The sequence below is a fragment of the Dendronephthya gigantea genome, unplaced genomic scaffold, assembly GCF_004324835.1.
Source record: "Dendronephthya gigantea isolate DGI-Jeju-01 unplaced genomic scaffold, DenGig_1.0 000007F, whole genome shotgun sequence".
NCBI lineage: Eukaryota > Metazoa > Cnidaria > Anthozoa > Malacalcyonacea > Nephtheidae > Dendronephthya > Dendronephthya gigantea.
This window is the reverse complement of record NW_021163017.1, coordinates 504,617-530,258: the sequence shown is the minus strand read 5'-3', so window position 1 is coordinate 530,258 and position 25,642 is coordinate 504,617. Positions and strand designations below refer to the sequence as shown.

General features: G+C 37.5%; 2 protein-coding genes and 1 long non-coding RNA gene across 3 annotated transcripts; 1 reads left to right on the top strand and 2 right to left on the bottom strand.

The window, feature by feature from the left end:
* Nucleotides 1-18: 18 nt before the first annotated feature.
* Nucleotides 19-5,874, bottom strand: LOC114516995 (heat shock factor protein-like). Its single transcript, XM_028536627.1, has 12 exons — nucleotides 5,701-5,874; nucleotides 5,465-5,573; nucleotides 3,686-3,810; nucleotides 3,474-3,589; nucleotides 3,303-3,378; nucleotides 3,164-3,219; nucleotides 2,858-2,999; nucleotides 2,704-2,752; nucleotides 2,211-2,538; nucleotides 1,902-2,001; nucleotides 1,456-1,513; nucleotides 19-1,156 (listed from the first exon to the last, which is right to left on the bottom strand). Exons 1-12 carry the CDS (start codon nucleotides 5,857-5,859, stop codon nucleotides 984-986), a joined length of 1,491 nt encoding a protein of 496 aa, XP_028392428.1. The 5' UTR covers nucleotides 5,860-5,874; the 3' UTR covers nucleotides 19-983.
* A 985-nt stretch (nucleotides 5,875-6,859) lies between these two features.
* On the top strand, nucleotides 6,860-11,068 carry LOC114517241. The gene is made up of 2 exons (XR_003686366.1): nucleotides 6,860-7,128; nucleotides 10,688-11,068. It is a non-coding gene; the product is annotated as an uncharacterized LOC114517241 (long non-coding RNA).
* LOC114517239 (E3 ubiquitin-protein ligase MARCH6-like) lies at nucleotides 10,954-25,617 on the bottom strand. Its single transcript, XM_028536895.1, has 31 exons — nucleotides 25,519-25,617; nucleotides 25,190-25,286; nucleotides 24,545-24,577; nucleotides 24,206-24,246; nucleotides 23,680-23,823; nucleotides 23,362-23,434; nucleotides 23,019-23,217; nucleotides 22,766-22,850; nucleotides 22,516-22,577; nucleotides 22,259-22,291; nucleotides 22,097-22,148; nucleotides 21,758-21,816; nucleotides 21,577-21,657; nucleotides 21,411-21,439; nucleotides 21,298-21,337; nucleotides 20,920-20,994; nucleotides 20,714-20,768; nucleotides 20,298-20,377; nucleotides 20,150-20,218; nucleotides 20,017-20,067; nucleotides 19,825-19,925; nucleotides 19,351-19,488; nucleotides 19,182-19,236; nucleotides 18,723-18,896; nucleotides 18,558-18,627; nucleotides 17,965-18,146; nucleotides 17,520-17,654; nucleotides 17,051-17,140; nucleotides 16,836-16,968; nucleotides 16,411-16,546; nucleotides 10,954-11,056 (listed from the first exon to the last, which is right to left on the bottom strand). Exons 1-31 carry the CDS (start codon nucleotides 25,538-25,540, stop codon nucleotides 10,978-10,980), a joined length of 2,673 nt encoding a protein of 890 aa, XP_028392696.1. The 5' UTR covers nucleotides 25,541-25,617; the 3' UTR covers nucleotides 10,954-10,977.
* Between the last annotated feature and the right edge of the window lie 25 nt (nucleotides 25,618-25,642).

Sequence of the window (25,642 nt, the reverse complement as noted above, 5' to 3'; positions counted from 1 at the left end):
AAAACGTCACGAATATTGTATTTTACATTCATTTTATTTTCCAATGATCTTTATATAGTCTTTATCTAACTGATCTACGAGCTACAATTGTTTGAAGAATGTGTGTTCTATAATAATAATTCACAAGTAGCCTGCACCTGTGACTGCATATTGATTCCTTGTAAAATACAAGCCTCGATACAAGCTTCGTTTTAAGCCCATTAAAAAACGAAGAAAAACTATATCACTTTCGAGCACAACCACTACAGAAACGAGAAATCGAGTTTGGGATCAACTTGACACATCTAAGACATCCACACATCGCTTCTACGGCCCCTGAGTAATTCCCTGGACTATCATTCCACGCCAGTCTGATGATCTACAACACCTCCTTACCATCGTCCGCCTCGATTTAATGCTGCCCCGGTGTGTTCGTCAGCAAACCCAGGGGTGTTCATCGGCGATGAATCACGACGTTCTTAATATTCTATACTCTTGCTAAGAGCGCGGATAGTTTTATATATGAATTAATCTTTCTCTATATATACAATATATACAAAGTCGGCCCGATTTATACCAGAGACAGATGATTAACATAGACATAGGTCTTTGCACGACGTGCTCACAAACGAAATGGAAATAAGGTGAAAAATATGCCTGAATGCACATGTATTTATCTGTCTTAAAAGGCATACGGCATAATCTGTAACCAGTCGCCATTTTTGTTGATTGTACTAGTTTACAATATGCTTTCCAAGTAAACAAACTGAGTTTACTTTCCTTTGTTTTCTTGGCGACTGGTTATCATTCATATCGTCTTTTTTATGGGTACGAAAATACAGAAGAAGTTGAAAAATGTTATCTGAGCACATGGTTTGGAAAAATCAACCAAATTCGTGGGAATTCAAAACCATCTTTGGTAAAAATGGGGCCATCCTGTATATATTTTCATATATACACTCATATATAAAATTTATTCTACACAATTTTGGACTGACGGGACATCAATATCTTCTTGAAGAAGATCTGTCTTGATCTGGCAACATAGACGTGACTGACCAGTTGATGTGTTTTCCAGGAATCTGCTGCTGGTTGAAACGGGGCCCCCCTTGTGCCGAGGACGATGGTGGTGATGATACCTCGCTTGCTTGTTGGGAGGCCTGGTACGGATCACGACCTAAGCAATGGCAATAATATCGATTGTATATGACATAAAACAACGGCAATAATATCGATTGTATATGACATAAAACAACGGCAATAATATTGATTGCATATGACATAAAACAACGGCAATAATATCGATTGTATATGACATAAAACAACGGCAATAATATCGATTGTATATGACATAAAACAACGGCAATAATATCGATTGAACATGGCACAAACCCGGGAAATAAAGAAGAAAATTCACTACTTTACGCAGCAATAATATCATGTTAATTTTATGTTTGCTAAACAAAACAAACGTACCTCTGTCGGGATGGCTTGGCGGGGAATTACGTCCGTCCACGATGGAATCTAACAGGTCCTAAATGTAGTCAGACGTGAGGGCAATTAGCATAACAGGAACTAACTAATTTGTACAACTGTCCAATCCGGGAAATGCACGTGCGTAGTTAACGTGACAAAGTGATGTCATATTGCATGTGCTAAATGCATTAAAAACAGAAGATGGCAAGGCATATCAGTTGTCGTTTATGGACACTTTCAAACATATTGATAACAGTAAATTACTGAAATGTTTAGTCCTCTGTGAAAATTTCGAAATACAATACAAATGCATTTGAAAGTGTGTTCATAAACGACGACCGATATGCCTTTCCATCTAATGTTTTTAATGCATTTAGCACATGCGAAATGCGAGATTTGAGCTGATTTTGAGTGCTTGAAGAGGCTTTGCATGCGTGCGGACTTACATCAAGCATGCCCGTATCACTGTAATTTCCACCAGCAAGGATGTTTTGAAACGAGTACAGATTGTCTTCGATGTACTGGACATGATTTTGTAATTGCTCCCTAAAACAAACGCGCAAATTAGACCAGGGACAGGTTTACAAGGGAAGCTTGGGTGGGTGGGTAAGTGGATGGATAACCCTCAGTTCAAACGGGTGCATTTTTTGGGTACCATTTGATGCCAGGCATTTTTTGGGTACCATTTGAAGGTACCATCTAAGGGGGAGGGGGCATTATCTAGATTAATTTTGATGTCAGATAGAGTCACATACTTGTTGATACTGGAGGCTTGGGAGGATGTCACAGTGGTTGGTGTATTCCGGCTTGGCATGATACACATTGTTGAAGCCGGGTTAGGGTTGTATGTTTGCACTGAGGGTTGCACTATTCTTGGCTGTGATGGTATGTTATTGTAGTCTTCTGGGTAATGACTTGTGTTTTGGTTCTGGATTGGCAGATGGCGTAGGGGTTGATATGGTTCTTCGGTGCTGCTGCTGGTTGGATTTTCTGGCTCGTTTACAATCGGCCGAACAGCAGATATTGAGATGCCAACATACTCCTCTGGGTCGTCCACTGCAGTGATTACCGGGCCTGATGTTTCTGGTAAAAATGGTAAAAATGTGAGGTATTTTGCTAAGTATTATGTTAGGGCGACGACACATTCCATGCCAATTGCAAAGAGAAACATGTTTATCAAGTTGTCTAGCCAAAGAATGGAGCAAGTCAAATAGCAATGGATCCCTCAACTCTGAGTATTTTACTCACCTGGGTAATTATTAGCTGGTATAGGCATAGCACTTGGTCTGGGTGGCGACTAATAAAAAAAGCAACAAACTGTTGATTACAAATTATATGGGAACTATAAATTTGATCTTTCATTTCTTTTCATGCTTTTTGAAACAAAAGAACTAACATTTACCCTCATGTTGTAAGAATCTTGTGGTTGTTGTTGTTGCTGCTGCTGTTGTTGTTGCTGTGACGTCCCAGCATTGTCCATATTCACCCCTGAAGGACATGGCCTTTTAGGGTTGATATGTTCTGGTCCTTGCAACATCAATGGTCTATTGGAACAAAATGAGAGGTTATAGGAAGATATTGTAATATTACAGGGGCCAGTTATACAAAAGAATAGTTAACTTTTAACTGTAGTTAATAAGGACAGAATTGGCCAATCACTGAGTGGACTAGGATTTAACTAAACCCAGATGATCAAATGTAACATTACCTTTTGTTGGTGAGTCCATTATTTGAGTACAAGAGTTTCATCAGGAATCGAATCAGCTGTTGTGCAATAAAGAAAAAAAATGACATTTAACCCTGAGCTTACTTTCAACCAAGTTGTTTTAAATGAACTAAAAACCTACCTTGTTGACAACTTGTTCCTGTTCTTCGTGCTTTTGTCTCAAGTCAACTAATTCCTGGTACAATGTTTGATTTTCCCTGTTAAATAATAAAACATTTGTTATCAAATAGGACTACCTTAAATCACCAATGTTCCCATCTTTCCCCTCTCATGAGTCAAAATATCATCCTACATTTTTACTTGGTCCAATTTCGAAGACATATCCACTTGTTTTCCTTTGATGTGATGAATGTCTGTCAGAACACGATTGTATTCCTCGCCCTTGACTTTCTTGTCGTCAGGTGTTGACTGAAATGAAATTAATGATTTAAATATATGATACTATTAACAGACTTGTCACGTGTACAAGATAACAAACAATTTGCATCTCCAGGGGTACAGTACCTTTCGTTTCACATGTTCAAGCAGTCGTGGCTGGCTTCTGATGAAGTTGGCATTCTGAAATTGCCAGTCATCTTTCTCAGCTTTTAAACCACCCTGTTCGGCACCAACCACTTTGCGAAAGCCATCTGGAGGAAAGGGAACGATCAATTTAAAACAGAAAGTGGAAGTATTTGGGAAAAAACATGCAGGGAAAACATGTGATGCAAGCACTTTGATCTCATTACAAAGCAATAATTTAATAATTCAATGCAGACAAGGAATGTTAATATAAGTGATTGGACTTGAAATTGACAAAATGTGTGGCAGAATAATGTTACATTAACATTACACTCTTAGGAAAATAAGAAATAAATAAAAACTAATTTGATCGGTATAAAAGAGCAGTGAAATACTCTTGCCTATTGCCATTCTGATGCAACAATTAAGAGAAAACAGCATCCCACTACATCAATTACATGGATGTAAATTGCCATTTATATTATGCACATATAGTGTAGTTACAAATACAAACTGTTGAATACAATTATTCATAAAACTAGTCCTAATAAATAAATTAGTTTAATTTGCCATGACAATGACAGAATATAGACCCAATATAGTTGGTCTATATAAGGTAGCAAGGTGTGTACAGCTATGAATGATTATCTTAGCTTCAATTAGTGTCCACTTCAAATTTTATGCACTTTTGACAATGGCAAATGTGCATGCATGAAAAACACAGCAACTCTTAAGATCTATATAAGATATTTCATTATAGAAGTTTTTTTTAATTTCAATATAATTTGCAATTGTTTTATGAATTACAATGTTCGATATTGATTTTCAAACTATCGATCACTTTCAGTTGAAGGAAATGTCCACAAACTCATTTGCGAGAATCAGCCAAATTTCAAAAGATGAACAAAATTTCTTGCGAAGGTTAGATTAACCTACCATGAGGGCAGTAAACAGCACAATATAAAACTTTGTTGCCCAGAGTTACGGCAAGTTGCAATTTCAGGATGACCGCCAGTTGCGGTAAGGTAAAAAATTTGTGACGAAAGTAATGATTCACTATTGTTAATATAATGCATTTATACAAAATGAACCATGGAATAATTCATCTTGGTCTTTGGTATCGAATATTTTTAGAAACACCATTTCCTCTGTGAAAACTGTCCACAGAAGTTTCCATTTTTACACTTCCTTTCAAGTAGCAAAAATATATACACAGAAATTTACAATATTAACTTTATAATAGCTCATTGTGTTAAACAGCAAGCTAGTGAAGCCGATCGAAACGATTATTGAGCAATATTAAAACATGAACTATTCAATTACCCAAAACAAAATATCGAAACAGTGACACAGGATTTACGCTGAACATTAAATCAATATCACAGTTCGCACGAACACCATAATTTGTAAAATAATTTAACAGAAGTACAATTGTACTTGAATAGCAAATCAATTTAAAGAATGCAACCGAAGAGCAGCACTTTTAATAAATACACTTTGCAATGTTTCGCAACGCGTTCTTCATTGTTAAGACCGTAAGCATTCATAAACGACATTGAGAGCAATTCATGTAGAACGCACCCACTCCGAAAGTGTTTAACTGCAGGGCCTCCATTAATCATTTGGTTTTAAAGACTACCCACTAGGTGAAGGATTGAGTTTATTAAATATAGTCGATCATTGAAATAATATATTTCTATCGTTCAGGAAAAAAAACTCGACATATCAACACTCGATATTTCAAAATAAAGCGTACTAGATATCATGCTGATGTAAACTTACACATATTCAGTTGTCGTACGAAGCTGGCAAAGTTGTTGTGCTTGAAATACTTGGGTAATATGTCGCGTGAGAAAGTGACTTGGTCGTGGACAATGAAGCTCGTTTCGTCCTACAAATAAACGCGGAAAACGCACAGGATTAGCCACAGATTTGCGGTGCGTGACGCGAAGTTACAAGGACACAAATTTCGGAAGCCATGTTGTTCCCAAATGCATCGCCCGAAATCGCACACTTACGGGACTCCATGATATCAAATGGTTCGACTGCTGGTCCTCGACGAGCTTCCACAGCTTCGCAAGGAACGCGGGGACACCAGATGAGATCGTTAAAGTACGATTGTCCATGTCTGTATAAACGCCTCGCAACACACTCATATCACAAATATCCTCATCCATTTTTCTATCAGTTTATATACCAAGTATCCCGCGATGCGTCGGGGTCGTGACTAACCGCAAATTCCCAGCATGCATCGCGCAGGCATTAATAAGCAAAGAAGTTGCCATCATCACAAAGCCTAGATTATATCCGAATAATGGCCTTCTAAAAATAGGCAATGGCAGCTGATCATGCATGCAAAGGGTAGTTAACTATATTTACAAGTGTTTTGATTAGAAGCCATTTTTATCTCGCCACCGAAGCGCCTCGAACATGCCACGAACGTCTGCCGAAATAGCGCGTCGCTCAACACCTTGAAACCCCAATCGATTTCGTCAGAAAGTAAAAAAAAAAAAAATGCTGTCCTTGAAACATCAATTTGCGGTATTCAGTAATATACTGGGTTTCCCTACTAACTTGCCCCAGAACTTGAGAATAGGGTCAAACACTTTATAAAAACCAGATCCCAAGAAAATCGACTGAACCATGTTCTACTAAATAGACTATTGCAAAATTAGAAAGGGCAACTTGAGACAACCCAACGACGGGTTCTCCTTTGAGCAAACAGTACTGACGAACTACTGTATATTCATATATAAAGACAGTCACCACTAAGGAGTTTTTTAGTCACCACTAAGTTATTTATCTCACGAAATTACAGCTGATTGTGTGTGTGAATAAAGTATACAGGCTTTTGTCTTGCAGTTTATTTTAGGGAGCGACTCAATGAAGTTCTAAAACTGTTTTTTTTTGTTGATTGTGAAATGCTTTAGAAGTGAAACCCATGGCAACTAATGTACATATTTGTGATCGAAAGTAACAAACGAATGGTCTGGAAGAATTACGAGACCGGACGACTTTTCGCGATCATTTTTCCGGACAAAATACGTCATGAATAAATTATGAGAGTGGCTTCGAGAATATTCCATTAAGACTGTGCGTATTTCCGGATGCCAATTGGCGAACTAGAATATTCGCCGGCACGCCAGAATGATCGAAAGCTCTTTATCTAGTGAGAACCTCCCAAGATAGACTTTCTCGAAGCTTCATTTTTGAGAATCGTTTAAACCCACCCTACTTTCTACTGTCGTTCTTTGCATATCATATTTTCTTGTCATATTTGCACATTTCAAGCACTTCCCGAACATTGTAACGTACTTAAGTCACACAATAGACACATGCACATTCTCAGCTTATCATTGAAGTGGAGGTCTAGATTGTGTCATGCTTGCTTCGAATTACTATCATTACCAGCCCGGTTCAGGATGGAGAGAGGTAGATGGAAAGAGGTACAGTACTCATTTTGTTGTTTATTCGGTTAAAATTTCCATGAAAACAACGTTCGATTGTCTTCCAATCAACAAGCTTCAAATTTCATAATATTTTCACTCACACTCGACCTTCAAGGCATGGAACTTAAATTCTTCTTCTTATCGATTCATGAATACAAAGTTTCCTCCATTTTCCACACTCTCTGGACCTAATTCCTCTTCAAACTTTAAAACGTTTCACTTCATGAGAAACTCTCAGTATATATTAAAATTTATGGCCACTCGTTTCGTTATCGTGTGGAGTCCATATGCATGGGGTTTGACTGTAGGGACAAGAATATAAATTTACGATTTTTTTTCAAAGCAAAAGTTATATGTCTGAGCCTTCATAGACGAACAATTTGTGCAAAAATCTATTCATTACAATCATTGAAAGCATGCACTATCAAAACTTTATATATACATATTATATGAAATATATACTTTCATGATTGGGTTACACTTACAATCATGCATGCCATGACAGCAAGTTTATACTTTTCTTTTTTCTTTTTCATTATTGTATACATTCTTGAAATATATATATTATATCTTATCGTTTCTACATCTCTGCATGATAAACAATTCGCAAAATCATCTGGTATAAACTCACATATAGACTGCATGCCCTGTAGACTTGATTTTAAAAGAAGATAAGTACATCTTTGTATACCAGCTTTTCTAAATACTTGCAAGAATGCATTTCAAATGTGTCGTTGAACGTTTAGATTTACGACATAAAACGCATGGAGATATTTCCTCTGTTACAAGGGAATCACTTAGTTTTTTCATGGCTCAATGCAGTACAACACTCATCATTGCATCAGGACTTGTTTCGACTTGGATTACACATTACTTTGTTGCCTGTAATCATCGATTGTACATTCCTTAGTTTTCATTATATCAGTATAGCCACAACATGAATTCCTTGATGTGAGTGATTTCGTTGCCTTCTTGTAAGCCGCAACAAAACTATCAATGTGATTTGTTTGGATAGCAGCACTGAATCGTATATGTTTTTCATTTACAATTCTTCGCGATAGGAATTGAGATAACTTTTCAATTGTGCAAACTATTCAGGAGTTTGAATCAGTTTAAAATATAACATTTACCATTGATATGTATTGCTGTCTTTATGTCTCATGTCTGCTATACATCTCGAAGTTGAACTACTTTGAAAAGGACACTTGTGCCGTATTCCGGCATGACGATTGACGTATTAGAATACTCTACATCACATCGTTCATGGTTTGAAGCAGTGCAAGTGTCCTTGTTCACCCTGTGTGTATACCCATGAAAGTTGAGCTCCAAACCGAAGACGAAGTAGAAAAGTTTATACAGAACATGCCAAGTATAAAACTATAAAATATATCTAGATTATGTCAGGATTTTGTATGACTTGTGTCTTTTAGGTCTTGAGTGCCCAATAATCTTCGCTTCCTGTTAACTTTAAGATGGGATATAGTTGTTCTTTCGTGTGCAGTCTGCAGTTAAATACAAGATCTATTGCTTGACTATTCCATCTCGAGCACAACACATTTTATAATTGTTGAATTAAGGTTAACGGTGCTGGGCCACAAATCGTTATAAACTCAGATTATATGACACAGAATATCATGCAGGTATAAAACTTTAGGAGATGAGAATTTATCGAAAACTTGGGGTTGAACCTATATACTTTAGACCTTGCATTGAATTGCCCACATTAATGTATGAACTACCTTTTTTCCTTGTACACACGATGGGTTTTAGGCGAAATAAGTTATTACTTAATTGTATTGCCATGCATTGCTGGCAACACCAATGGCATTTATTTCTTCTTTTTTAATCGATTGCCCTTCGGGCTCTGGTCAGAAACCCTTATGGTTCCATGAGAGAGAATACATATACATCGATTATTTAGAGAACGAAAATAGATCTTAATATATAGAGAAGATTAAGGAGGCAATCGAAAGTTCTTCGAAATTTAAAAAGCCTGCGCGGGTAAACACACACAGGGTATACTGCTATATAATTCTGCTATAATATATAACATTTGTATGGACATAAATATATTTTTGAACAAACAGCTTTTCAAGATACACATGGGACAATTTATATTTTTCAATTTTCTTCGAAATCTCATAACTATAATATATACAACTGAATTTATATTTTTGTGTTCATGAATCGTGTGAGGGTGTTTTTCTTTTCAGCAAAAATTACATGTGAATTTCTGCGGTTTTTAAGATATGCACAGCTTTTCAACAATTCCTATTAATATAGCCATCGACAGACAAACGACACGCCTTAGTACGTTGTTCAAGTTAAATTCATTACAGCGAGGCTTATATTCACATGGATGAAATCGAGGATTTTCCAACTTAAAAATTAAGAAATCTTGAGTGCACTTTCCGATTAAATTTCGAAATACTGAACGCTTCAGACGGCTTGATAAATAGATTACGAAGATAAAACTGACTCCGAAAGCTAAATATGTCGAGGAAATATAGAACCCTTCCTGCATGAATCAAGATTTACAAATGTACAATAAATATTAGGACAGAAAGAAAACTTTCATGAAAAGCAACAAAACAATATAGACCAGTACTTTTATGGCTATATAAACATATATGATTTATATATGAACTAATAAAGTATATATTTGTATTACGAAGGTTTTACTTGCATGCATTGTTAAATGTGTTGGATAAGAGGAGGACAAATATGGTATATAGCTTTGTCATGGTATAGAAATTTCTTTGAGAGTTTGTAGAGGCGTTTGCTCTTAGGGTACTAAGACAAATAAGGGGAGGATAGACGGAACTATAGTGGAGGGCTTGGTTGATGACTGTTAATGAATGGTTAATCTCACGAAGAAGTGCACAAGAGAACTACAAGCACATGACATTGACACAAGTCTATACTTATGTGTATACAAATGAAATGTACAATTACTTGTGACCTATATACAGAAACATTTCATTATATACGTTTCAACTGATTGCAATACATACATTGGTATTTAATGATAGTCAATTATCAGTTTTCAAATTCATAATCATATTCTATTCTTATTCGCAACACTGAAATAGTCATGGGAAAAGGGGACTTGACTTGAAATCATAAACATATTGTTTCACAACAAGACGATGCCTGTTTAACATCAAAATGACATTTTTTCGTCTTGGTGCACGAATGGCAAATCCTATAGATTTAACAGAAATATCTTGCGACCAACAAGCATGCTTGCATGTTTATAGTAACAAGCTTCACATCCGAATGTGAAAATCTTCTGTGGGAACTGCCCGTTTAGCGTCTTACTATCGGTCTCTTTAATTCACGAAATAATTATATAATGTATAAAATAAACCAATTTGTTTACCCTGCGATGGTTTTGCAACCATTTCGCAGTATTCACATTCAATTCATGCATCCGTTTCAAGTTACAATTTTCACAAATTTGCATGCAAGGATATTTCATTTATATTACATCGTATAGAATCAGAATGTGCTGTTCTTTCTCACACAAGTTTTTTTTAACTTTACAATTTTATAGGCACGTTGGTAATCCTGATATCCCAACGACAACGTAATCAGTTCACGCTGAATGAAGTCGAAGAGAGTTGGGATTCGCATGCCAGCCAAGTGGAATAGCATCGAGACATCGCGTCTGCGGTCTGCATGCTAGATATTTACAACCTTTCTTCAAAAGAGAACATGTAAAATTTGAGCTATACACTAGCTGTTATCCACAAAGGACCGCCTTATTGTTCTTCTCTCGTTTTCACTATATATTTATATATTTAAAGTCTTTATGTTCATTGACTCTGTAAGACTGACTCGGCTCTAAGTGTTGTTCGTTGACTGTGTCTGTGTATTCACAGAATGATGTTCGTAATTTACCAAACGTCTTCCAATTAAATACCTGCAAAATGAATGTGTTGTTTTAGTTTACATTTGGTTTTGGAGGTTCTTAATCATAGTTGCACGCGTTTGTTGGGATATTTCGAGGGGAAAGACTTTGTGGTTTATAGTTAAGACAGGATTTAGCCATGGGAACATTTGCTTAGCCCCTTATGTCGCTGTGAATAAGTCTTTAAAACAGCTTTGCTGCATGGTGCAAATCTATAACCGTAATCTTCTTATTTGTTTAATTAAGATTAAAGAAACAATTAAACATATCACAGCCTTAATCGTTTTCAGGACACGCGAGAAGCTTTGCATGAGTATATAAAATTTATATTGGGAGTTTCCTCCCAATATATAACATAATCAGAGTCTAAGGATTAACCTATCGTGTAATATAAGATAGAGTTCAGACCTATGATAGTGTATAGCTTAGGTAGTAGACTCATTGTATATACTATAGCATGGATCTGATTCAATATACTTTTACTTGATATATTTTGAAGGCTAAATTCAAAGTCATCGTTAAATCTGTATATATAGTCATCGCATGCAAATATCATGTGATGGCGAATGAATATCAAGCTATCTTTAGAAATTTCAGAAATGAAGCACATGCACATACAAGGATAAGCCAGGCAAAAAAAAGCGACAAAGACTCAGAATGAAGACAGCGGAATGATAGTCCTAAAATCCTCGTTTCTCGTTCTACTGACTGTTCAGTGACCATATTATAGTACCCCAATTACTCGATAATTGACACAAATGATTATATATTTTCTTTCGAAAAAAATATGCGAGTTGGGTGTACTTCAGACTTTGTAATAAACTGCCCTTTATCAAGCAAGTTTGCACAAGCAGCTGTCGCGTCATTCACGTGACGATATATACATCATGCTGGTTCTTACTGTAACACCCAACTTCTGGAAAGCGCTCAGGAATGATGGATGACGTCGAAGGAATGGCGTGCGAGAACTTTCGCGCACGCATTACAAATCATGGTCACAAAAACAAAGTATGTTTCCGGAAATTTCTACTTTAGTGTTTGTTCGCAGTGAACATTATATCTAAATGCGAGAAGCACTTGAGCTTCCGACCGGCCCCCTATACGATAAACTGACAGCTAAAATTAACTGGGGAAATGTGACGAAGAAGTGCTTTGTTTGTCCTTTGAGCCAGGTTTGATCAGATTTCGTGAGGTTAATTGTAAAATGGCAAAGTTCATTGAAATCACGATGTTTATGTATTTAGCCAAATAGCATTTAAGTATACACCATTTTTAAGAGCCGGTAACCTCGTTAGCAAACCTACAACTATTTCCGTTTCAGTCTTCTATCTGCGTGAGGTTATTTGATAAAGTGAAGACTGAAGTTGCATGCATGGGACTTAGAAAACAAACACTAACTAATATCAGGCATATCGCTCGCACCATAATGACATCCATGCATGACCATGCAAAATTTCTCCAGGAATTGCGCTTTTGGGAAATTAATGCATGCATATTAAGACTGTGATCGCAGGGAAGCTTCCAGAGGATGTTGTGAATCAGAATCCCAATCCTAGCACTTTTTTCATTCCTCTATCGAAAGAATAACAATGGCTGTTGTACACATTCCAAACAATTTTCGACTGAATTATTTATGTACAAGTGACCTTGGTCGTTGTGTTTTGCAATCTTTTGTGCTGGTATTTTTTTTTATCGTCTTTACCGGAGACACGCTACGAAACGTCAATACAAATCACATGCTTTATAGGGAGGACGCGTGCACGAACCAAGTCATGCGTTCTGACTTCGGCACATCCAGATTAAAAGCCAGCAAAATAATGGTCTCTCACGCCCACTAATTGGTACTTGTTATTTTAGTATTTTGGCTGGTATTTTCAGTCGCATCGTCACGAAATGAAAGGAGACCTCAAAAGAATGTACGATTTTCGCATGTTTGCAGCGAGCACGGAAACCACAAGCAATGTTGCATGGTCAGTATGATATTGGTCTGAAAATTTGTGGTCATTTCGACGACTGCATCATGCACCGAGGATCCTTCAATAAAAATGCATATTGGTACTAAGAGAAACATGTTATAATTATTGAGAAAAATTTGAGGGGATTTCTACCAGTAAAATGTATGCATGCATGGTCATCTTATATAGACGACTGAATTACGAAGATTGGTACTATTACTAAATGAAAATGCACATATATCATTACTGAGCGAATATATCGTGCGAATATATAATATATGCAGTAAGAGATATCCCAATATATTAAAAAAAATATCTATCAATATATTTTTGGTCAGTATTTAGCAAAAGGCCGGAATAAACAACTCATGTAGTGTACCAAAGATTAACGACTAATCAGGTTTTTTTCATAATATAAAGAAAAAACGTTTCACGCGGGATCGTCTACGACAGAGATATACATATAATATCCCTGAGGTTCCAATATCGTGCTAACCTTGACCGTTTGCCAGTCGTTCGAAAACCGCGACAAACGGCACCTTTTCACGCATGTTAATAATTTCAGAGTTTTTTATATGATTACCGGGGGTAATTATCCTTTCTCACGATGCCGAATGTGCCGCCATTATTGGGGTACTTTTTTTTTAAGTTGTCAGAGCGCAAGACCCGGCTGTCTTTAATTTTAGGCTTAATTTATTGTTCAAATGGTCTATGGACTCTTGAAAAATGCTTCTTACATTGCTGTTATTGTTTAAACGCATTTAAGAAAATTGAAAGTACCCCAAAAATGGCGGATATTCGTCATCTAATTAAAATGTTGTTATCGAGACAACACTTGAAATACATAATGCAGATATCATGAAATAATGAAATCTCAAATAAAATACTATATATATATTTATATTTTATATATATTGCTTAAAAACAAACATTTGCGCACTTCATAACTATTCACGAGCGTCTATATACATATAGCGTGTGGGAGCCCAAAAAAAGTTATTAAAAGCATCTCATTTAATAAAACATTTTTGGAAAATTAGCATGACAATTGGCGAAAAAAATTCTTTGGGGCATTATAACCATGGAGATATATCTCTATATGTAAAAATCTTATCCATTCAAAGCGATATGAGTTTTGAGTCAATGAATCTTATCTTATACTTCTTGACTACATGAAGTAAGGCGACGACTGGTTCTACTTGTACAACCGTGAATGCAATACCTCGCTTATTTATTGATGACGCGAACCTTGCATGCGGGAGGCCTTAGTCAGCATCATATACAAAGACGATCATCCCCCGAGGGAATTGTACGAAATTGGTACGTCTGTCTCATTGTGAACGGCGCGGAATTGTCAAGTAATTAATAGATAATTGGAAAGTGATTAATCCTAAAATGTTTTGATTGTCCTCTATTTATAGTGTTGTGCGAAATTGAAAATAGATTATCTTTTTATCCAAATTTTCAAAATTCTTCAAAATATTTGCAATTGTTTCCATGCGATCGAAGTAAACGAAGAAAAATACTGTAAAATCGACATTTTAACAAATTATAACCCGCCAAGGAACTGACGGAGTTTTCGAAAATCGCATTTAAAACACCCATACGAAAACCTATATATTTCGCCAAAGGCTTAAAACCGTACGCGTATATACAGATATATTTCGAAAATTTTCCTCAAACGCGCCATATCTACATATTTGAAAATCAGCTTCACCGCTAATATGTAGCGATCTATTTCGCAAAATGGCTTCACATATCCCTCTTTATGCGTATCGAATCGTTATTAAAAAAACCATTTCGAAAATACCATATACAGTGCACATCTGCATTAGATTTCACCCCTTTTTCATATACGACCCATAATCCATTGACTGTGTCAGTCTGTGTGTAGGTAACACGTGGAGGCTAAAGGAACGGGGTATCTTTAGGTAGAGTTGATATTCGTTGCTCTTTATCGATATTGAAAATAATTATTCGTTTATCGCTATACGAAATCACACAAAGACCTCAGTAAGCATTTGAAGGTCAAACCGGAAGAAGCACATGACCTTGCCGTATAGTTAAAATTATCCCCCCAAAATATACATATTTTATCAATAGTGAAAATTTGGCAATTAGTTTAGTTTTTTTTTACGAGTGTTATGCAAGATATTTAGCCAGGCTGGGAAAGAGAAAGGGTACGCGCGTGTGATGGCGGTCACCGATTAATTCGCGTGAAAAGTGAATCACTGGATTTCGTCTGTCCCTCATCTTGTATTTTTATAGTAAAGATAATCGACGAGAACCACCTTTTAGTAAAAGCTAAGCATTTCTAATTAGATTAACTTGCATTATCTAATACTACACCCAGCGCACTGGGTGTGTCTGTTTACTTTTGCCTATTAAGAATATCATAGAAGCGGTTACACAACTTCTCCTTTCAACACTGACGAAAACATATAAAATGTTTTCAAAACAAAACACATATATAATTCCAACAAAACCTTTCGAGAAGGCGTGCATGCAATTTCTCGGATAAGACCGACGAAAATTTTAAAAAAGAAAATGGGATGTTATTTTGAGGGACAACCCTTTCCTGTTTACTATCGCTGACAGGGCCAAGGTTATTGACGTAAAACATGAGCCTGGTCAATTACTTGCTCAAGTTGGCGTGGCTGTAAGTCTGTAACATGTTGCAACGTGCTATAACACGTGGTGTAACAAATTTAGACCCGTTTCAAAATAGGATGAAGATAAAAATACTCTGGGAAGACTTTGGGTGAACCGTTGAGAAGCTTTAAGCGTTTGCGTAATATCCTCTTGGCAGTAGTTTTGTTTTTCGCCTGCATAAGCTATTGCAAAACCTTTATTATTTTGACCTTGTTTGCGGGGAAATGAGCCTTCCACGCAGGCTAATTCTGCCCCCTTTTTAGGAGAACCTGTTTTAATTAGGGCTCGTTTACACTTATGATTTTTGCTGCAATTTTATATGCGATTTTCTTCTTTTGATAGATGTGAAAGAGTAATTAGTTACGAATGCTCTGATGTATAAGAACTCTTATTTGAACATTCGTAACTAATTCACTCGTTCACATCTATCAAAAGACGAAAATCGCATGAAAAATTGCAAGTGTAAACGGGTCTTTAGGCTACAACGGATTCTTGTTCTATTCTAATCACCCTGAATGCAAATTTTGTTCTTTTGATAGATGTGATCGAGTGAATAAGTTAAGGATGTTCAAATAAAGGCGCCTATACATCAAAGCATGCATAACTATTCACTTATTTCCATCGGTCAAAAGGAATAATTCACACCCAAAATCGCAGTAAAATTCAAGCGTATAAACTGGCCTTAGGTCTGAAAATAAAAATTTCAAGTGGAAAGACAGAAACACTCTTGATTTCCAAGAATTATTCCCCGAGACTTACTTGTCATTTTTGATGTGTTCATATAATCTTTGAAATTGCTTTCCTTGAAAGACCAGACCTCCAAGAAGCAAGACAACAGCAAGAAGAAATGGATACACTTGACGTATGAAGAGAAGCTGGATCTCGCGAGATGGAACTGTAATGAAGAGACATTTGATTGATTGAAAAGAGTTAGCAGGAGGAATGAAATCGTCTGGATGGAGCTATAGACTAGCTGAGACTTACACCCACTGATATATATACTATTAACTGGATAGCGATTCGCTCATAGAAAAAACGCTACATCCAGTTAACAAAACATGTTTTCTGCATGGCGTCTGGGAGTTGAAAGGGGAGGGATATTTTGGAAACTTGGGAAATTTGTTTTTCAGGTAGTTGGTTGACCTGGTTCCTACAGATCCCGAGTATTCTATGTTTCCACATACCTAGCAGTGGTATGAATAGATTTGCAGCAACATACGGCGCTGTTATCATCAACATGAGGCATATCGTCACAGGGAAGATGAGTTTTCGGAGGATAAACGTCATGTCCAATTCACGAAGACCGTTCTGGTAAATCTGGAAAGCAGCACAGAGATGTAAACGATGTTATAAAGATCTTACAAGCGCGTCAATGAAGTAATGTGAAGGCAATACCGACCTGATCTAAGACTCTTTTAAGCCACCATTCAGGACCCATCATGGCCATGGCACATATGATCTTCGTGTGAAGAACACCTAGCGCCCAGTCCTGCATTCAGAGAAAAACGAATGGTAGAAGTACACAATGAAATGTGTGTGGTGCCGAGCGTTTTCTATGCCAATAGGCTAGTGAGACCTTCGCCGCCCCTCCACCCTTTCTGTTCCTAACCCCTTCACTCCCTCCTCTCTCACACCCCCTCCTCTCAAGCCCTCCTCCACGCCCCCTCCTCCCTAGTCCCCTCCCCTTGCCCCTCCTCCCAAGTCCTCCCTCACACCCCCTCCTCTCAAGCCCTCCTCCACGCCCCCTCCTCCCTAGTCCCCTTCCCTTGCCCCTCCTCCCAAGTGCCCCCCCTTCCTCTCCTCCCAAGCTCCCCCTTGCCCCTTCTCCAAGCCCTCCGGCCCCCACCATTTCCAGTTGTAGCCCTTACCTGGGCTGGAAAATAGAGCGGAGATTGGTCCATGCCTACTCGTAGAGGCGAGACAACAACCAGTTCAAAAATAAGACCAAGCAAGAATGGAATGACTCCGATTACGAACACAGCAATCACGGCACATTTCAAGAACTGGAATGAAAAAATACACAATACATCGTTTGATACGTCACATCAATTTCCCGGAGACGATGATCATGGATTAAGAATAAGTGGTGCGATTAAGGGTTAGGATTAGGTGTTAAGATTAGGTGTTAGGATTGGATTAAGTGGGATTAGGACAAAGTGTTAGGATTAGGATTAAGTGTAAGATCTTGGATTAAAAACTAAGATAAAATTCGGGTCCTGGTATTGTAGTATAATCATTTCATTAGGATTAGCATGAAGCTCCTCAGGTAATGTTCAAACACATTAAAAAGAAGCACCCTCGTTGTCTACATACCAGTAGTGTCCAGTTCTTCATCTTATCAACGATGCCGTTCACCCCCAGTGGTAACCAGGATATGAGAATACTAGCAGTTCGACACAGCAGCCAAATAATGTACAGACCAAATGCAGCTGTATACAGCTCATGAACTGTGATGCCAGAAACTACCAGGTGCATTACGAAACGACCAACAGCAACTACGATTATGAGAGAGACTAAAGTTGATCTAAACCGGCTTCATTGACACTGGATAGCTCTACTGAGGTTGATCCAGTGGCACTACGGAATGAAACCTAAACTAAACTAACTTTACTTATACTGGATAGCTCTTATAACTGATAGAGATAAGTCCTAAACTGTTCTTCCTATAGAGGTCCCGTTATTGATCCAGTGTTTCTACAGGAGAAAACCTAAACTAAACAAATTTAATTTTCACTGGGTAGCTCTATCAGTCCTAAACTGTTCTTCCTAGAGGTCAAGTAAGGACCAACTCTTATTGATCCAGTGTTACTACAGGACTGGAAACCTAAGCTAAACTATCTTTATTTATTATGGATAGCTCTATAATATTATTAATAATATTTGTTAGTAATGCACCATAAACAGACCTGGGAGAGTCATGAAAAGAAAACTTGACACAGCCAGAGATAGGCACATAAACACAATAAGAAAAGTTATCTAAAACAATCAAAATAAAAACATTATATAATCTGCAGCAAATAAACAAACAAGTAAACAAACAAACAACGAACGGGTATACCGGGTAAACCTACCCTGATGGTGAAACGGTCGGGTCGGATATAAGGTTGAATGACCACCCGTCCACCTTCACGGAATTCCCCAGGCGCGGGAGGTGGTGGAGCCTGATTTGCGTTTGGTTGTGCAGGAGCATTACCGGGCAATGCGGGCGGATTTGCTACAATCCGATAGTCATTGTTGAAATGCACCTAAGACAAAACAAAATTGATTCATCCTTATCATTTGCTACGACGGAAAATAATCACTATCCTTTGGATAGCGCCATCCAGATTTCATACAACCGGCTCTGGCAGCAACCTCGTACCCAGAGTCTTTTCTCCCCACGAGAAAGAAAGACCCTGGGTACGAGGTTGCCCTGGCAGTTGGCGTGTACAAAAACATTAATATCTGCCATTACTTGTATTGCTTCTAATATCGCGCTTCACTGGATGTGAAATCCTGGTTCAATTCAAAAGCTCGTTCACTCTACTTACGACATTTTCCACGCCATCCAAAGACACGTCACCAAGAAGATAGGAACGAAGATCTCTGAAGGGAAAATGTAGTTTTACCCATGTTTAAGCATCAAAAACTAATAATAGCATCTGATTTATCAGTATTGGAATATGAGCAGGGTAATCGATTACCGAATACATGACTTACAATAAATAGGCCGTGGCTACAACCCATCCTCGCACCAGGCCTTTCAACCATTGCCGCGTATGACCCTGCTCTAGTAACGCCGGTAAGATTACTTGAAGCAGGAGTAGTTCAAGAGATAACTCGCTCATTGGCACCTCGCTGTTGATATGAAATAAATACATGATGAAGCGAACCATTTGAAGAACAGTGCAGCGTGGTAAGACACACTACCTGAATGTTCTAACCAGAGCTTGTTGGAGGATATTTTGAGAGAAGCCACTATTAAATACTCCCTCTCAAAATGCTATTTTGATAAACAAACTACTATTTTGATAAATCTACCTGCGTTGGAAACTCTACATTTGTAAAATCTGCATGCACAAAATTCTTTATAGCTTTTTTTCAATTCCCAACTAAGTGGTTGCAGGAGCCTAAATCAATCTAAAATTGCTGTTTAACGTTCCTTTTGGTCCATCGAATCTTTCAATCTCGTACCTGGAGAGGCGAATGTTGTACGGAAGAAACACGGGCATCACTTGCTTGATGGACTGAACTGGAAGATAAACCATGAGCATCACTGTCGTGCCAAACACCACCTAGGGAGAATAGCATGGTTTAGTGTGAACACAGTTTCACGATTTTTCATTTACCTCATGGTAAATGGTAGGTAATCTAGGTGCTACTCACCATTGATAGGAGAAAGCGTCGAGCATGTCTGTACAACGGCAAATGAACCATCTAAAATTATTGGTTAGAAAAGAATTGGTTTCACTCACAAACACAAAATTTCGCTCGAGCAAATAAAATGCATCGAACTGACCTCTTGAACTGGATGAAAATCTGGATCATTTAGATTTCTCAGAAACCATAACACGCCTGGTCGGATCACCTGAATGTTGAATGTAATTTTTTGATATCTTGAAACTTGAGGAGTTCCCAGATTTTTGGACAGGAGGATTTTGCCTTACCTCTCGTAGCAAAAGCACGAATGAGGCGAAATAGAAAACAAATACCATTCCGACCAGCCAATGAAGAAACAGCGAGGTTCCTATAGAATATCAAGGTTTTTATTAACCTGGGGCCGGTTGTATTAAACCTGTTTAGCTTAAACGGTGGATAAGTCAAAATTAAATAACACTCTTACATCTCTCTTGAATGAGTCAACTTGAATATTATGTACTGAATATGTAGTTGTAAACTGTATCTTTGTATTAAGGTAAAAATTATTTAGTTCGCTTTCTATTTTGAACTTATCCACCGTTTAAGCTAAATCAGCTTGATACAACCGGCCCCTGATCGTGAGATATTGGTCAAAATATCTTGATCTCTAAACCGATATGAGCAGAGGCCTATGGAGAGGTAAAGCCAGTTGTATTTGACCTACCAGGTGCCGAATGGAATCCTTCCTGACGGCTCTTCAACGTTGATCCAAACAATGGCTAGAATAAAACACGATAGACAAATAAATCAAGCCGTAGAGTTAAACACACTGCCAAAATTCGAATTATAATGCCTTACGTCTACAGTATTGATAAAATTTGTTTGCATCATGCACTGTTTTATAAACTATAAAGACTTATTCGACCGTACCAAAGAACATATGTCAAGCCACCAGCCACAAACCAAAGGAAAGACACCAATTTCAACGACCATTAGAAGAGAAACCTAAATGACGCCGATAACAGAATTAAATATTTCGCGTTTACACCTGAAGAAGGGGACATGTCGCAGTGCTCGGAAGCTTTTGTCAAATTGGATAATGCTTTTCTATGCTATGCTATTGGTTGAAACAGAAATGTATTGTAAAGTTCAGCCAATGAAAATCATTTTTGCAAGGAGCTGCGACCCTATCCTGAAGAAGGTTCAACCTTGTGCTCAGGGTCGACCTCGTCTCTACGGCCCAGGATGCGAGGGTTAATGTAAAGATAAAGACCCTGGGTAAAAAGTTTGGGAAGTTTTACAACGCACCTTTACGATGATGTAACACAAACCCAGGATTCGCTTTGCTCTGTGAAAATACCAAGAAAAGCGTTAATATCACCTATATAACAAATTTGAAAGAGCAGAACACAAGGTCTTACTTTCTCATTTTAAAAAGAGAGGCCATGCTCTGAGAACCGTTAAGAAGAAAACAAAATAAATACAGACTACACACACTGCGAGTTATCAAAGATTTCGCCTTCAGAAAACAATTTGAACAAAATATGGAGACTTGTTTATAAAGACTTTTTTAAAGTAAAAGGATACATGACACCAAACTAAGGTTGCTGCGAGTATTATATATCCTAGAACTGTAGTTAGGAGCTTGTCCAGGTGAGATGACTTCACCTAAAATAGATTTTCAATAGGTTAATTCGCAAGGCAGATTTGCTCGAAGAGAAGATCTTATAGATGCCCCAGGCGATAGCTAGCAATTCACTGTCTTTACCATATCTTCCAGAGACAATAAGACGGTGGCAAAACGGCCAACGTGGAAGGGACAAAACGCTGTTGAAGAAATTATGTATAACTTTGTGAAGCTGACGAGTGCGATTACTTCTCATTTACCACCACATGCATAATGTATGTTATAATAGGCAATCTGATTGGCTGAGATACTCATCGTATACGAGCTGTTAGGCAATCTGATTGGCTAAAATACTCATCGTATACGAGCTGTTAGGCAATCTGATTGGCTGAGATACTCATCGTATACGAAGGCCAATCAAATGAAGGTAATTTGAGCAGGTATTCTAAATAGTTAGTTTCTTCGCTACATGATGCTTACCAAAAACTAATATGAAAGATGTATTCAAAGACACGACCCAGAACACGTGTTCCTGAAAAAATCACACAGCGTAAGACATTCTTCAGGCTGACAAAATATAGCATGGTTCATGTGTGATGTAATTTATAGGATATAGTTTATATTCTAAACTTCATATCTTACCAGAAAAAGTAAGGATCCATCTAACCCAAGCATCTGAAAGAATAACATGATCATAAGTTATAGGTATCAATGGTTTTCGAAGTTTCAACAAGCTGCAGGAATTTCATTTCAGACCAATCAGCAAATTTGTTTACATTTTCATGCCTTCCCATTAGCTTAGTTTGAAAATTGTAAACAAATTTTCAGCTTATTTCAAAACGTAATTCCTCCTTATACAAGAAGACACAAGAAGTCAAGTATTCCATTTCATTTCTCACCCTCTCCCAGGTCAACTCCTCTGCAGCTCTGTCCCATTCCACAGGATTCCAGTTGTTCTCATCTTGAGAAAATGCATATTACATTACATTACCTTTAGATCTCACTATCATGTAGCATTTCATGCTTCAAAGGTGGATAGTTCGTTAAGAAAATGGTAGTAATGGAATATTCTTGGACCAAAGGTCCAACCAGGAAACATTGAAGGAATCGCCTGAATTTATCATCTACCTACAGTAACTCTGATCTTACCTTCTGGTGCATTGACTGGAGCAGCTCCATCATTGCCTGCTGGTCCATCTTCTCCACCATCTGCAGGCCCATGTTCGCCTGCATCCTAGAATACAACAACATATCCTTCAACTAGGAGTGAATCTGGGTCCATTTTGGGCGAACTTCATTATCTGGGATCTGACTTTGGGGTGTGACAATGCAATTTCCAGTAGAGAAGAGGGCATGAAGGCTGCTCCAGGGAGAGATAGCTACATCAATGAGTCCTTCTTACCTGGTTATCACCCTCATTGGGTGGATTTTCCACACCATGTTCATGAGCAGCCGCAGCAGCGTTATCTTCTCTTGGCTCAAGCCAAGCTGGTCCACCATTCATAACAATCTGCTCGCGCAGCCAGACAAGACTTATGAAAGCACACAGTGTACATGCGACGACGAAACTTCCTTTGATACAGTCTGGTATTAAATTTTCACTAAATAAAACATTAAATGTAGTATGCATGATAATTCATTTTCATTAAGAAGCCTCCATATGCAAGCAATCTCTCTGAAAAGTCTTTGTTAGTACCACTTAGGGATACTTTGAATGACTAAGATTGAAGATTGTTTACACATACGTTGATAGCATGTCCAGTGGCAACGTCAGTAAAGAGCTCAGAGTGCCGGCAAACAAGCATCTGTAGATTCGATCTGAAACAGACAAACATTTCATAAACACACTTTCATTGACTCAATTGCTATGATACTACTAATGGTATCTTCAGGGCCGGATCTAGAAGCTTAATTGGGGGGGGGGTGCATATTCATATATTCTTCTTATGCCCGATTGATTTCTTTTGATAGCGATTGTTGTTACCCTTATTTAAACTTGAAAATATGAATATGCACCCCGCCAGTTAAGCTTCTAGATCCGTGCCTGGGTATCTTGCACTTACAAGCTGTGAGTGGCACAATACCAAGCCATGCAAAAGCCACTAGGATATAATGAAACCAAAAACGTATCGCCCGAAGTATGGTTCGTATCAAACCACTCACAAAGTCTGTGACAGGGAGTCTGGTTGGCATGTCCGGGGAATAAACTACAAAAACACAGCATGATTGATGAATAAAAATGTTTGAAGAACAAAAATAAGATACTCTTTCCAGCACTGTGTGATATGATGATTACATATATGTCCAGCACCAGGCAGGGGGTACATTGGTGAATATGTTGATGTATAGGGGGCATGTGTGGGTATATAGGGATATATAGGGGTATATGTGGATGTATAGGAGGTATATGTGGATGTATAAAGAACATATGTGAATGTGTAGGGGCTACATGACAGGTGTATGCTCTGGCTAATGGTTAAAGTTACATTTAATGAAATGGAGGTAACATTCATTTATGTGGGTTAGAGTATAACTGTTAATTAAGATACAGATATAGTAAAAACACACAAAACAAACAATTGCACATACTTGGTTTGAATGTAAACCGATGAGTACATAGTTCACAATATCTGGAATACATAACAGAATATTGAGTTATACCCTCTTTATAAAACGACATGAATTTGATAATAATAATACAATACAATAATACGTTGATAATAATCAGGGCTGAAGCTAGACCGCTTAATTGGGGGGGAGTATATTCATATATTCATGTTTATATACTGTAGGAACAATAACGTACAAAAGAAATCAGTTGGGCATGAGATGAATATATGAATATACACCCCCCCCCCCAATTAAGCTTCTAGCTACGGCCCTGATGATACAATACAATACAATACAATACAATACAAGAAATCTTACTCTTTTTTGCTATGTTTTAACCATTGGACCAAGCTGGAAATTAAAAATAATGAAAAATAACTAATGTATACAATTGCTAACAATCAGGGTGAAACTCCCTAAACCTTAAAACTTCAGGGGAAAGTTAGATTCCTCTTAGCAAAGTGATATAGGATTTCCTTTTAGGCCATATCAGTGAAGCTCTTAAATTAGAAAACCTTAGCCTCCAGCATTCACTCTTTGTACTCTGAAAGGAACTTCCTGTGCTACCGGCTGGGAAGATCTTTAAATATTGGACTATATAGTTTGTAAACATTGACATATCCCCAGGGTAGAGTTTACATGAGGTACATACACCCTGTGCTTACATATTTTAAAGTGATTTTAAAAAGCAAGCTGCTTGTCTGTGAAAAAAACATGACAATGGATGAAACAGATGGCTGCATTATACTAAAACTTCATATGATTAAAACAGAATATTAAAAGTTAAAGACCAAATTGAAACTAAATCTCAGTCCATTTTAAATTTTCTTCCCCAATATATAGTCTGTGTTGCAGGCTAATTTGATGTATGATATCAAATCTAACCGACTAAGATAAATATATGAAAGAAACTTCTCGTAAATATTAAGTCAATTGTATTAAAAGCATTGAATATTAACAAACCATTCTTGGTGTATGTATTTTATGCTTCCAGTACAGATGCACGGATGATACAGCGGCTTCTCCTTCGTTCCTTCAGCTCGACAAACACGACAAATGTCTACAGAGTTAATAAATAAAGAACGAAATCCATCATTTGAACATAAACAACAGTCTTTTTATCATTTAATAAAGAAACATCGCATACTAATTAGGTTTCAAAATGCAGAGTTTTACGAGCGAGAAATAAAAAAAAAAAAAAAACCGTGATAATACGATGCTTAGTGTACATAAAAGAGTAAAGTACAAAAGAAAACGGAAAAGAAACGTAAAATAAAAGCGATTTTTCAAACCTTCCTCTGCTGTATCCTCCATTGCTGAATTTCGTCATTCGGTCAGAGGCCCAAAATTATCCATTCCCTTCCCTCACAATCATGTATTCAAGGATGATGTCCTTTTTTATCCAATACTATCCTA